Source organism: Nothoprocta perdicaria, unplaced genomic scaffold (genome assembly GCF_003342845.1).
Source record: "Nothoprocta perdicaria isolate Ctin4 unplaced genomic scaffold, notPer1 scaffold_99, whole genome shotgun sequence".
Taxonomy (NCBI): Eukaryota; Metazoa; Chordata; class Aves; order Tinamiformes; family Tinamidae; genus Nothoprocta; species Nothoprocta perdicaria.
Window position 1 is genome coordinate 507,635 of NW_020456298.1, and position 14,474 is coordinate 522,108.

At 43.5% G+C, this 14,474-nt stretch overlaps 1 protein-coding gene across 1 annotated transcript in view; it reads left to right on the forward strand.

Annotated features, from left to right (window-relative positions):
* Positions 1-4,827: 4,827 nt before the first annotated feature.
* Positions 4,828-14,474, forward strand: part of FAM120B (family with sequence similarity 120B) — a 42,659-nt gene continuing 33,012 nt past the window's right edge. Inside the window, exons 1-2 of the mRNA XM_026053394.1 lie at positions 4,828-5,851; positions 8,690-8,870. Of these exons, the coding sequence (XP_025909179.1) occupies positions 4,832-5,851; positions 8,690-8,870 (1,201 nt within the window). The 5' untranslated portion in view covers positions 4,828-4,831. The remainder of the gene's footprint in view (positions 5,852-8,689; positions 8,871-14,474) is intronic.

Sequence of the window (14,474 nt, forward strand, 5' to 3'; positions counted from 1 at the left end):
CGCGAGATTACCGCGGCCAGCTGCTCGCCAGGCCGGCCCGGCCCGCTCGGCCAGCGGCCCCGGTGCGAGCAGGGGGGAAAAGCGAGCGCCCCGCAGCGCCCCGCAGCTCCCCGCAGCGCCCCGCAGAGCCCCGCGCTCCCTTCCCTTCCCCTGCGYCCGCACGCGCGTTTGCGCCGCTGCTCGGCTGCTTCCGACGTGGAATTGCCGTGGGTAAAACGGCCCACGCGTGTGTGTGTCTGTGTGCACGTGTGTGTGTTGTCGGCCCTCTCCTCCCCTCTTAGCTCCAAACTTGTTTCCCCGACACTATCACGCTCCTGCTCCGCTATAAAGCACCGGTCGCCTTTGCCTGAGGAGCACGAGGTGACCTTCTGAAATCGCTCCAGCCCGACACAACTTGTCATCGCAAGAGGCATCTCGTGCTCCAGCACCCCGTCTGTCCCCTCCGACTCCCAGCACAGCCTCACAGCACAGCGCAGGGAGGGGGTGACCTCTCTGAATTCGTGAACATGAGGAAACAAACATCTGTTACACCATTTATCGGGAAAAAATAATAATAATTTAAAAGATGTTTTGCACTCCTGCTAGATTTTGGCGGGTAGCTGGAAATACTCCCTTTGCGGAAAACCAACTTCAGCAGCGACACCGCTTACGTTCGCCAGTTTCTACGGCGAAGACACCCCTTCTCCATTGACCGCTTTAATTAATCATAGTCCTAAGACAGAGTGAACTCCTAACGGTATCTGCACAGCCCACTTTTTGCTAGCGTACTGCTGCGCTGTGCAGTGCAGTGTTGTGCAGTGCAGTGCTGCAGAGTGCAGTGCAGTGTTGTGCAGTGCAGTGCTGCACAGTGCAGTGCAGGGCTGCGCTGCTCCGTGCGCCGGGGCTCTTTGTGCAGCTCTCTGCAGCGCCCAACCTGCTGGAAATTACCTCTGGCAGGATGGTGCTGTTGACGCTGCGTTTCCAGGGCTCTCGGAGCCACCTCCGATTTGCCTCGTCTTTTTCTTCCCTTCTGCCCCTCTCCGTGCCTCAGATGTGCAGGGGCACCCCCCCTCAGGGGGAAAAGGGGTAGAAACTCCTTTGCAGAAGGTGATTATGAGAAAGAGGATGGGTATGGACGGGGCGGGCCTGCGCTTTTGGAAACGCGCTCCTCTTTTCTGAGAGCATCTGCCCGGAGACGAACAGATGTGGGCACCTGCGGTGACAGGCCACATATGCTCCGTCCTATTCACAGGCATTCAGACCCGGCTACAATGGCGAGCCTTTGTGTACGCCGAGTCACCAAATATATTAATCTGCGCTCCCAGGAGCACCGCTCTGTTTAATTTTTCACCAGCAACAGCATCTGATCTAATCCTTCCCGCGGCGCCCCAAAGCGCCCCCTGTCCCCCCGCCGCGGGAAATACGTGCGGTGAGCCGGGTCCCCACCTGTTGCCGCGGGCCGGGCGCGGGGCGCGCGCGGAGCGGCGCCCACGCGGGGGACACGCCGCGCCTTTGGGGTGCGCGGCCCCGCGCGCGCGGGGAGCCCCGCGGGGCGCTTTGTTTACCGAGCGCTAGCAGCGCGGTTATAAACACCGGTCAATAGGCCACGCGGCCGAAAGGTAACATAAATCTCAGATGTAAGACCGAGATATCCTCTCCGCCCCCGCCCCGCTCCCCAAACAATTTTGGTGCGCGACTCTTTCATCTGATCATCCCTTGTTCTGTTTTGATTTGTTTCCGGGCACAATGGGCCCTTTGGTGCCATTGTGGCCGGCACAATGCGCGCGGACACCAGGCTGTGAGGGGAGGCAGAGGCCGTTCAAACACGCCGGGCCCTTTCTTCCCTCTCCCGCTATTGTCCCGTGAATGGCCCCGCCGGCGGCTCCCGGGAAACGGGGCCGGCACGAGGGACCCCCACGTAACGCACCACGCATGTAACGTTAAGGGGCGGCGGCGCACCTGAGCAGCCGCTGGTTTATTTATTTATTATTTATTTAATAATACAGCCCCTCTATGTACAGCCCCTCTAGTGCGCCACGGCGCCCGCCTCCCCGGAGAGGGCAGCCCTCCAGGGCGGCCCGCGCGCGCGGCGCCCGGCGGCGACCGTTGCAGGTCCCAACGGCCGCTGCGGCGCGCGCAGCCACCGCCCCGCAGGCGCGCGCCGAGCGCACGCGCAGCCCCGCCCCGGGGAAGCGGAAGCGGCGGCCCGGGTCAGTGCTGGGGGTGCCGTTAGGCGGGGGCGCGCGGGCGTTTAACGGCCGCGCGGTGCGCGCGCACGTGGGAGGCGCGGGGTGCTCCGGAGGGCYCTGCGAGCAGGGAGTGGGGGCGACGGCGGCGGCTCCGCGGCCGCGGTGGCCRGGGCTGCTGCGCACGGAGCCCCACGGCCGCACCCCGCTCCCCGGCGCTGCGCTGCGCGCCTCTGTCCCCACGCAACGGCCCTTCCGCGGGAGCAGCGGCGTCGCGCGGCTCTCCGGTGACACCTCGCTAGCCACGGCCGGGGCCCCTGTCTCAATACACACCTGTGTGTGTGTAAAAGTTGGAGGGAAGGCGTTTCTCATTATTTCAGTTCGTGGGCATTTTTTTCCCCGCTCCTTGCGGAGGCACCTACTTGATGGTTATGCCGTTGGGATCTTCGGGTAACCTGACATCTCCGTTCTATGCAAATAATCTTGGTGTAAAGAATAAGATTCCCCAGTCTTAAATTATTCACCCACTGCATGAAATACACATGCTTTTCACTGTGAAGAATTGGGGACTTTTATTAGAAACTTATTACTCCAGCACAAACCTTTTAAATCCTTAGTTTGCCAGCTTTATTAAGCTATTTATTTCAAGTCGTTATATCTGACTTATTTTTCTGTTCTTCATCTGTGGCTGATTGGACAGAGATTTGTGTAATGTAGGGGTTACAGTTTTGTAGAGAAGCAAAATGAATGGCACGATATAAAATGTCTTTTTTTTTTCTTATATCTACGTATAATATGGCTATGATAATAGGATTAAAATGCTTGTGGCAGCCAAGCTGTTTGCTTACATGCTAAGCCCTGCAACTTTCTATCAAGCTGAACTAGCACTGGTAATGGATTATTTTTCCTGCTAAGGTTTGTGTCATAGGCTTGCTTAAATGGGTAGGCAAGAGGAATGGTTCAGATACAGGTGTCCCAGGGCCGGAGAGTGCTTCTGTCACGCTACAGKGTAGCTGGTAAATAATTTACTGCGCTTCCTCCTCTGGATGTGAAGCTGCTGGGGCAGAATCTGCGCTCAATCATAGCTGAATTGTAGCTGATTGCAGACACGCAATATATGCCACAGAAACAGCACCAGCTTTGGCCTGCTGTAYGTGTGCAGCGATCCCCCATCCCTCAGTGTGTCTGCACATGTGAGTGTTTGGAAGGTAAAGATGTTCACACCAATTGCAGCTTCTCTGTGGAAGGTGATAAAAAGCAGKAACAGAACCCGCGCTCAAGCTGGGATCAGAGGGTGCAGCTCTCCTGGGGCAGCAAGGGGCTGGAAGTGAAAGGTCACTCGTGCAGTGCTGGAAGTAGCATTGTACAGAGACAGCTCCCGTTACTGCCCTGCCACTGTTGTCATGAAGCAGTTCCATTTATTTCTGTTTTTATTACATTAATGTCTACTTGTGTACTCCCAACTTTATTTTGTGTTTATATTCATGTATTTCATGCTGCTTTCAACTAAAGAGTATTCGAAAACAGACTGGGAAGGGTCTTAGATATTTAAAACTCCAAGGAAGAACTCAAAAATACCTCTCAGAGTTGTCAATTCACGATACTGTTGTGAATCTGACTTCCTATTTCTATAACCCAGGCATGTATGCTGTAATGTGACACTCCCAAGATGGCCTGTAATTGAAATATCAGAAAACAGCAGTGTGAAAAACAGAAAAAAATGTACTTGTTTAATTAAAACATGGTGAACTTCTTAACTGTTTAAGTGAGGAAGATATTTGTGTAACATTAAAATGAAAAGCAAACAAAGTTTGTCTCATTGCATGAGGAAATTATGTTGTTACCTCCAGTTTTGAGTGGAAAGTCCTTTAAAATAGAATAGTATTGTAGGAGAGGATATTGCTGCCATAGTAAAGAGAAAGGACATTTAACATGAAGCTATGTCAAACTTCTAGGCATTCAGATGACAAGATAATAAATAGGATTCAGTTTATTTTTTCAAAGCAGAATTGGCACTAAAAATTGTATAGGAGTAGAAATACTGCAGCTGGTGCCATATTAATGGATTGCTGACCGTAAACTCAGATGGCAACTGGGCCATTTGAACACTCGGTGTGCCCGGATGATTTTCAGAGTTACTCATTATGCATTTTCACTGACTTTGGTTAAAGGTACTTGTATACATTTACTGTGAAAATCAAGTTGTTAAATCTTCTGTTGCATGTTATCAGCTAAGATGTTGTAAATTTTTAAATTATATATACATGTTTTCCTATAAATGGTCACTTTTCATATGTTTAACTCTAAATTTATAAAAAATATACCTGTGAAATCCTTTTTGACAATTGCAGTTTTCACTTAATGTAAAAAGCAGAGGTGGAAGGCAAAGTGCTTTGCAAAGTGAGCAGGCTTTATGTCCAGTTTGCTGAAGGGTAGAAAACTGGTTCAGACAGTTTAAAAGCCGTATTAGGGACAGTTTAAATAACACAGCAAGACATGAGCAAAAACAGAAAATTAACTGTTTCCATTTCCAAACTGCTTTTTTTTTTTTCCCTTTTTTTTTAAACAGAAAATTACATTGCCTTGCTCAGTCTTATATTTTAGAATGCTGATCTTATTTTTCTTTTTTTTTTTTTTCAGGTCGCTGAGAGTTTCAGAGATCAACCATGGGCATTAAAGGTTTGCAGGGATTTGTGACAAACGTTTGCCCTGATGCATGCGTAAGGGTAAATCTGAAAGAGCTGGCAGAAAGACACCGCGCCAATCATCCTGATTTCCCTCCTGTTATTGTAGTAGATGCCATGAGTTGTGTTAGACACTGGTACACACCAGAATCTTGGGTGTGTGGGGGCCAGTGGCAGGAGTATCTTGCTAACTTAGAGAATTTTATTGAGGCTTTTAAGGCAGCTGGTATCAAGTTGGTATTCTACTTTGATGGTGTGGTAGAAGAGAAAAAGAGGGATGAGTGGATCAAAAGGAGGGTGCAGAACAGAAAGGAAATATCCAGACTATTTCAGTTTATCAAAACTCATAGGAAACAACCAGGCAGAGAAATGTTTGTTATTCCTTCCGCTTTACCTACTTTTACACGTTATGCCCTAAAGTCACTCGGCCAAAAAACAGTATGCACCTTGCAAGAGGCAGACTTTGAGGTGGCTGCTTAYGCATTGCAACATAACTGCTTGGGGATCCTCGGGCAAGACAGCGACTACCTCATCTACGATACCTCCCCCTACTTTTCAATTGARAAGCTCTATTTGGACAGGCTGGTCACTGTGATGTACTCCAGAGAAGACCTCTGCCGAGCATTGGGTATTACAGTGACTCACCTCCCCTTGTTTGCCTGCTTGCTTGGCAATGACATTGTCCCAGAAAGCTTGTTGGAAGGCTTTTGGCATAAATGTTTAGCCACGTGCCCCCCTAGGAATAAAAGCTACAGCAGAAGAGCTAATGTACTTATTGCAGTAGCAAATTACATCTCAAAGATTCCATGCTCATACGGCAGCCTGAAAGACTTGGAAAAGATGCTACCCTTGGGATCAGACAAGACGTTACTGTACAGGGGAATGGAGTCCTATCTTTTGCCTGGGCAGCAGTCTCCGTGGATTCCTCACCATGTAACAAATACCCAGATGTTCTCCAGTCCACAAGAAACAGCCATGTGTCCAGATAAGGAAATATATCAGGTACTTTGCCTCCTAAAGCTCAATGATTGCTTTATTGCAAAGACTGTTTAATGAAAATTGATAGTGAATATACTGAACTGCTCATTTAAATTTGCTTGAGTAGAATCTATTGTGTGTTAAGTACAGCTGTGGTACGATGTAGTAGGGCAAATGAAGCCCTGGTGGTTCCACTGCTTTTGAAACATGAGGCGGATCAAATAACGGGCCAGCAGCTGAAGTGTGGGGCACAGTGGGCACTTACCTGTACCTCCCATGTATTGCAAAGTGCAGTAGCTTTAGCTACTTAGTTCTGTTTTGAGAATCCACAGGTCAGATTCAGCTGATGACTGGTCTGCTTCTATGCACCTGGTCCGTGTAGTTGAGTTAGCAGGGTAACTATGTGACTAGTAGAAAATGCTGCTTGTTGGACATGGGCTAGTATTTATACCAAATGAGCTACCTTCTGTCAGGGTTAATTTTTATAGGAGCATTAAGTCAAGAGTAAAATATTGCAAGGTCATGGAACTTAAGAAAACACGTTGAAATTTACTTTTAAAGGTATTTGGAGGAAGGGTCTTTTGGTCCTTGTCTTAGTCATCTATTCATCCCTCTTTGTTAGGTACAAAGAAGCTTCAAGCAGAGCCTTTTTTGTCTGTCTCTTAGCGTCCCTGAATCTTTAAYATTATTTTCCTATTTCCTCTTTACACTACACTGATATAATCCTATATGTCATGTTTTCCTGCCTAAGAAGACTAAAACATTTTAAAGTGTAGTTTGAAAACTATGCAGTGCTAAACTTTCAGGTAAACTGCAGGCATCTTTGGGTATTAACCGTACATAGATATATGCAATTTTTGACTGTGCTACTTAAACAGAAGACACCATTAAAAAAACAAAAGCCTTACATTTTAATAAGGGGTTGAAGAATTCTATTTGTGACTTAGGTGCAAGGAAAAGATAGGCAGAATATAATTAGTATGTTGGATTATGGCCAGGACAATAGTGTTAACATGCTAACTCTTAAGAGAGCGTGCCTTACAGTCCTTATGACAAGTAGTCATTATTCCTGGGTTTTATCTTTCATTTGAAGGGTTACATTTTTCTAACATCATGCTGAGAAAGTACTATAATAACTATAATTTTATTACAGTTTAGATGGTTTATTACAGTCTAGAAGTTTCACTAAAGACCGTGGTCTCAGCATTGCTGCATAAATCCTATAATAAGTCAGTTCTTTGGCCAAAGAAATTACCATCTATTTTGTAGATTTATTAAATATCCTTTTRTTTTTTGTTACGGATATTTAAATATTTGTAATGTCTATGTTGCATCTCATATTTTAAAGCATGTACTCAGCTCTACTTACCTTACACATTATCTAAAATGCACATAGGTGACATTTATAGCTCAGTTCCAGTCTTGAGAGTGTTGCCTCATGTTGCTCCTTTTCTCAGGGGAAAAAAAAAGCCTCAGAACATAATGTCTGTGTATATATATATATATATATATATATGTAAATCAGAAATATTTTTTGCAATACATCACTGAACACAGCTCTCATTTTGAAACTAACATCTTTACATTGTATTAGGATGTGTAAATTATTGGTAAATTGTGAGAAACTAGCAATTTCAAATGCATTAATACCCTTGAATGTGGTTTGGCTGAAATAATTCCATACTTTGTTCCAATCATGCTTAAAACTAAAGAATTATTAATTTTTGTATTAAATAAAAGTGTATTGGGAGATGATATTGCTTGATACCATCCTGAAGTATTTTTTCCAGAGCAGTTATTAACTAGCTTCTGTAAGAGAATACTATGTTGATGTGCACTATATGCAGGAGCCTATTGCTAAATTTATACTTGCATGAGATGTTTTCTCATGTTTTGTTCATGTGACATTTCAATAGAATTAGTTCTGATCAGAAATGACCCCATGGCTGACTGCGACTTTCACATGGATCCCTGAGTTCRCAGGCTTGCAGATACTAGGAATTTTGCAAAAACTGTGAGTTTGGCTCAGAGCAATAGTGTCCTGATCCCCCATGAAAGAATTTGAGATAGCTCTATAGATGACACAACACAAAAATAGAGATAGCGCAACATATATAGGAAATCTGGAGCAGAAAAGCTTGAACACTTGCTCATGATACGTCACAAGTAGAGGAGAATTTATTAGTCCCCTCTTTGTGGAGTTGGGACTGCCTCCAGTCAGCTCTTTGAACACTCTGTTAGTGTTAGTCCAGGGGTATGGAGCAGAAACCATCTCTGCTGTATTTTCTTGGGAAAAAGATATTGCAAAGCGAAAGGGTAGTGAAGGTAAAGTATTTTGGTTTCACCACAGTGTAAACTACACAGAGTCCATTACTGTCAGAAAAGAAATAGTGATGTCCTATGCAGATGGTCCTGCAATAAAGTGAAAAAATTGGGTTGGTCGTGCCTTTGCCCACATGTTCAAGACAAAGTGTGTGCATGCACTTTTGAAAGGAAAAAAGATAAATTTTCAGTGAGGGTAAAGGAGGATAGCTCTTTTTCCTATGGTTGACTTTGAAATTTGTAGTAAGCATGCTTCTCAAAAAAGGTGTCATCACTAAACAGATTTAGGAACTCAGTGAGGCGACAGGAGAAAGGTAATGATGGGTTATCTGAGGATTGCCATCCTCAAAAAGCTACATGTCTGAAAATATGCTAGATTCCTCTTTTTTGAAAAAGCATTGTTCTCATTTGCCAGACCATTCCCTCAATATTTTCACCTAGGTCACCTAGGAGGTACTGTGACCTCTAAAAATTAATTAATTGTCTTACATTTTGATCATTCTTAATTTTGAAGGTCAATGGCTTTTTCCTTCTTTAAAGTTAGCTAAAGAACAGCACATCCAATCTGAAAATTACTTAGTCTTCAATATCCTAAGTAATGGAGTGACCGAGTGCAGCAACTCTTTGGAAGATGATTGTGACACAGAGATTCCTGGACAGGCGCTTATCTTCCGCCCTGCACGTCAGCATATTTATTCTGTCTTGCTGGAATCTGGAAAAGGTAAGGACTAGACCACTTACCCCYTTCCTCAAGCCCATTTTGAATTTGGAAATGTAAAATCTTGAATTCCATGGTTCGAGTGGCTACATCTGCAATTTCTTAATCCAGTGATGGGAACCAATGCTGTAACAGGATATGTTTTTGTGCTTATTTTGTTCTGTGTAAAGAGAGAGAATTCTTTATGCAAACACACAGACAGATTTTATGTTCTTAAGACTGCCAGTCATTAAATGTTATTTTAGCCAGAATGGCTCTTGGACTGATTTGAAAAATTAAAAAAAATATTGCAGCTTTCTTCCTTGTAATATGTTGTTTTCTCCTTATTAATCACTTCACATTTGGGTGATGAAAGTACACCACCATCAAACCTGATATATTAATTATGTATTTAGAAAGGTCATGTAACAAAGTGTCTGACTTCCTTCAGACACTGCAGACTGAAGTTGTGCTATAATAGGAAAGAAATTAGGAAAAAGTGAATCAGAGTTTGAAAAGTCTTTTGGAGAGAATAACAAAAAGCTCAGCAGTAATCATGCACATCTGTCATTTTTCATTTTTCAGCCCACTGCTTCTAAATGTTGGGGACAATTATAACTTAGTTGGGTTTTGTTTATTCCTCTAAGCAGGAGGATATTCATTGATGTTCTCAGGAACACCCAGAACCGAAACTTAAATTAACTATTGTCACTGKTAAGGGTAGTGCTACAGATCTGAGCTTTTATTACAGCATTTGTAGTACTCAGGTGAAGATTGGAGTTGCAGATACATTAATAATAAGTCCCATGCTGGGTAGTGGACTACCTACCCAGCAAGTGTTTTAACCACATAGCTTCCTGTTAGTGTATAGGTTAGTATTTTACTCTGGTTGCTTCTGGGTCAAGAAGGTGGGTCATTAATCACAATCATTATGAAAGTTCATAAGTAAACACCATATTCTCATGAATTTGCCCTTAAAACTGCAAGGAAGTACTGTCCTTCACTAGTTCTCCATCCTTTAGATGAAGCAGACTTACTTTGTAATCCAGTGAGGGGGAGCATGGGAAGAACCCACCTAATGATACGTCTACACTGCAGACCCAAGTATAATGTAGAATTACTTTGAGTTAAAAAAAGAGCTTAGTGGAAGGAGTCAGTCAATTAAATTGATCCTTGTGGAGTTTGCTGTCACGGAGAAACAATTGCCAGTATAGCTTATTTACAACCAACTTGGCTGACTGTACACAGTGTGCCAGGTTGCAGTGCAGATGTATGTGTGGAATCAGGCAATCTGTGCTAAATATCACGCACAGCTTTTTAATTCCCTCACATCCCTTAAGTAGAAGATTCTTGTCCTGGAGACCTCTCCACAAACATTTTTCAGTTTGTGAATGATAGGGTTGTAAAAAGGGCAACATTTTATAAAATAAGTAATTACTTTTTTTTTTTTTTTTTATTAAGAACAAGTTAAAAAATAATAAGAACTGCTTCCTCTATCCTGAAACAAAAAGCTGGTGGATTTGAATGTTTAGCTTGAGATTTTCAAGGATGTCCAATGGAAATGAGGATCAGTAGGAGCTGCATGTCTTCATGCTCTTTGAATTCGCCTGCCTGGACCATGGTTCTTTGCCTGAAGCCATAGTTTGATAAGTATTTTCTTTCTCTTGGCAGTGCCAGTGTGAGCACTTCTCTTGCACAGCCATTCATTTCAGCCCCTGTGCTACCCTTTAGTTGTGCTAGTGCAGCTGTTTGTGCAGCTGCATAGTGACCTGAACTGAAAAACTGATCTGAGTTAAAAGAGCCCCCTCTGTCCCTCCTGATATTTCTGTCATTAAGATAAGTGTGTTCTGAATGAGTTACCCAGTCTGGTTCTCTGGCCAGCCGCAGAGCAGTGGAGATACCCTGAGGGAGCAAGTCAGTACTTGCCTAAGTGTGCAGGGCTGCTGAGAAACATGTTCAAGGGGCTGGACCTTTAGCTGTGACTCAGGATATTCTGAAGTACATGCAGACCTATACTCAGTGATGGGCTACTAGAGTCAGAGCCTTAATTTGACTCTCAAAAGAAATAGAGCTTTGATGGTGATCTTGAATAACATGGCATTTGTTGTCTATGCATTTTAAAAGTATCTTTATAATTAATTGGGTTACCTTTGTTTGTTAAGTGAAATATTGCATGTAGTGATATATAAGGATAGTTCTTAGAATAGCAGTGCTACTGGAAAAAAAATAGGGGAAAATAGCATTGAATAATACTCCGGTGTAGCATCTTGATAGGCCGACAAGCTGTTTCTTTTGTGTGTGTAACGAGGAGTTCGGAGCAAAGTCACAGGCTTTGGAACTAGCTCAGCCCATGGAAATACCTGCACCTGCCTTGCTCTTGCCAATTAGGAGGTTATGTAATATAGCCTGAACGTGGGGCCAGCTCCTGGAAGTCCTGGAATCACGCCTAGTTCTACAATTAGCAGCCCAGACTGACCCTCACTTTGATACTGTCAAAAACAGCCCATTAGCAGAACTTTTGCCAAGTGTCACTGGTGACTGCTCGGCAGGGCTAGCACTACCTAGAGGGTATAGGCTTATGCAGAGGGGCAGATAAGAGTGTGGTTTCCAACAGTCTGAGTTTAGTGCTTCACACACTGTTAGAATTTGCTAAGCCCTGCTCACTGACAGATTGTTGGGAGGGTGTGTGAACAAAGAGCTATCTCTGAGTTTCAGTGGGACTGTTCTGCATGTACAGCATGGGAAAAACTTTGAAAAAGGCAACTAAGATTTTTTTCAGACCTGTTTCTAGGTAGGGAGAGTTGGCGTTTAATAATCATGTCTGCATTTTGTTGTTGCTGCGTTAATGTGCTGTCATTTTGCAGGGCCTAGCTTTCAGAAATTTATGCAATTTCTTATATGAATAGTCATAGACTTTTGTAAGAATGGATTCTGATTGTGAAAAGCTCTCAGCTGATGTTGGTGCAGCATCCTGTACTAACATTCATATAGATGAAAATGGTAATGCTAGAGTTTCCTGTTAAATTTTTACTATACTGTATTCAGTGTTTTATTTTTCAATGGGCAATGTAAAAATACTGTTTCATTGGCATTTGGGAGCAACTGACATTTTAGTAAGTTGTTCTGTAAGCTGTAGAAGCAATTAAGACTGACTTCCTCCCCACTAGTTTCCTCACAGCAAAGCACTTCCATTCCCATGCCCCTTCCTAGCATCCTCCTCATGTTCATAAAACCTTCTTCCAGCAGTATATTGAGTTGCAATATACTGAATTTACAAGTGTGCCTCCATGTTGCCCCTCCTCTCCCCAAGTCCTATCTCACTCTACGTTCAGCTTTATTTTTTTCACAACTCTTTATTCATTTGCCACCTGATGCTACCAGAGAAAACAACAACTTAGCTTCCCTGCTTTTCCTTCAGTCAGGGTTTTAATAGGCTCCTTCTCTCAGCTGAGTCACCAGTTTCTTGAATGTTCTGTAACTAAAATATTTGAAACATCTTCTGTCCGATTTAGTTGAAAAAGGGCAGTGAATTCATGAATTAAATAATAGACATCTCCTAACTGTATAAGCCTTGCTTCCTTAAGAAGCCAAAATGAAGTGTGGGGGGCTGAGCGAGCTAACTAGTTGAACAAGGCAAATAAATTCACGTAAYCTTAAAACAGGATGCTAAAACATCAGAAATCTTTCTGAAAGTGACTTTGGGTTGTTACACTGGAAGTTCTTGTTAATCGAATAACATTATGGTAGGCAATGGGTTATAATCAAGAAGGAAGACTTTTCGTCTTTTGGAATGTGCCATTTCAAGTCTGTTTGTTTTTTCAGTGAAGACATTTTTCATTTTATTCTTGATGTCAGCAGTTCTGAAACAGTGAAGCATGGAAAGCCAGGTGAAGTCCTGTCCCTCACAGAACAGCTGGTGGCTCTTCAGTTCCTCACCTTTATTAGGAGTTTGTGCTTCAGGTCCATGGGTAAGAAAGGAGAGAGGCATAGGGCTGTAAAATAGATGACGTTCTGTTATTTTTCCCTTCCTTTTATCCCTGACACTAGCACCTCATCTAAGGAATTTCTGCCCCYGTACCATAGCACACCAGTCGCTCATTTATTTCAGCAGAAATTTGAACAGCTGATAATGAATGGGATCGGGAAATTGATGTGACCAAAAGTTTGATGGTAGAAGGGGAGAGTATTGGAATCAGAAATGCTTGTGCATTATAGTGCGTGGTGATGGGGACTGATGGTAAAAGGTAGGTGCCTGTGAACATGTTAGTTCAACTGAAGCCCTCATGTCTTAAAATCAGAAGCTTCAGCACTGTGGGCCATCGCCAGAGAGAACTGGGGATGCAGTTCTGTGAATCTGGAAAGGAATAAGGGAAGAAAAAAAAAGGAAAAAACACCCATGCTTTAAATTTGTTTAGAAAAGATCTGAAAACACTATTCCAAGTGCCAAGGAATGTCTGAGTCTGTTTTCTTCATACTGGTTATATGAGGGGGTGGAAATTTAAGGTTCTGTGATATGGTCATCAAAAAAGCAAAATCTGCTCAATGCAGAAGCACCATTTGTAGCAACGGCTGCTCTCTGTTTCTGCATTGTGTTATGGGAGGCCTCTCCTTATGGGCTAACTACTTCRCATTGAATAGAGTTCATTTCCAAAATTCTTAAGTTTTTGAAGTGCACTGAGGATATTTTCATTTGGAATTTTTAAAACATGAAGTGGTTAGATGCACTAGTCAAGAGGACATGTAACCATTTCTGCCCTGAGTGTATTTGTAATATCTAGTAAAACAGGCCAACCTATCAAGATAATTAGACTAGATATACCAGTGTGTTGGAATGAATAAAGAAAGGAAGAAAACTCTAATATAAAGCTATTTYATATGAGGGACTGAGAACATGATTGGGCCTTCGTCATGCAATATAGATCAAATTTAATAATTTGCTATTGCTTCATCCTTGGCATGTCCTCTTGCTACAGACAGATTGTTATAATGGAACCTCTGGAGAATCAAGGTACACAACCTCCTTCAGAGTTTGCTAGGAACTGAGCTTGAAAGTCAATATGGAATGGGGAGAGTGTGGCTCAGGTAGCAAAACTTCTGAGTTAATAGATACCTTAATGTTTGCTTGGGGGGAGGGGAGGGAGAGGTAGGGAGACACTTGAGCTATTATGCATAAACAATCCGTTTGTGCCAGATAAAAGGTCTGGAACGAAGTAAAAAGGGCTCTAAAAGCTCCACATCTGACTGTGGGATGACTGTTGCTGTTGACTTCAAAGTAGATAGCCATCAAGGCCTCCAGTAAAGATTTTGTCTCAAACCCTGACATAGGAAATATCAGGGCAATTTGGGAGGAGGATGTATTGAAAACTGGCTGTGTATGYGGCAGTGGGACACCCTGGAAACTGAGGTAACTCATGCAGGTCCCTAAGCTACAACAAATACCTCTGCAGCTGCCTGAAAGCTGCCTCAGAATGGGAGGGCTTAAAACTGGCTGAAAGCCATTTTAGAATGCTTTCCACAGCCTCTTGTGCTTATGTTTTTGGCCACAGTTTCCAACCCCAAAACTCATGTTTACAGTACATAATTCAAACCCTGTTCATTTGCTCTGATGATTTGTTATAAAGATACTAA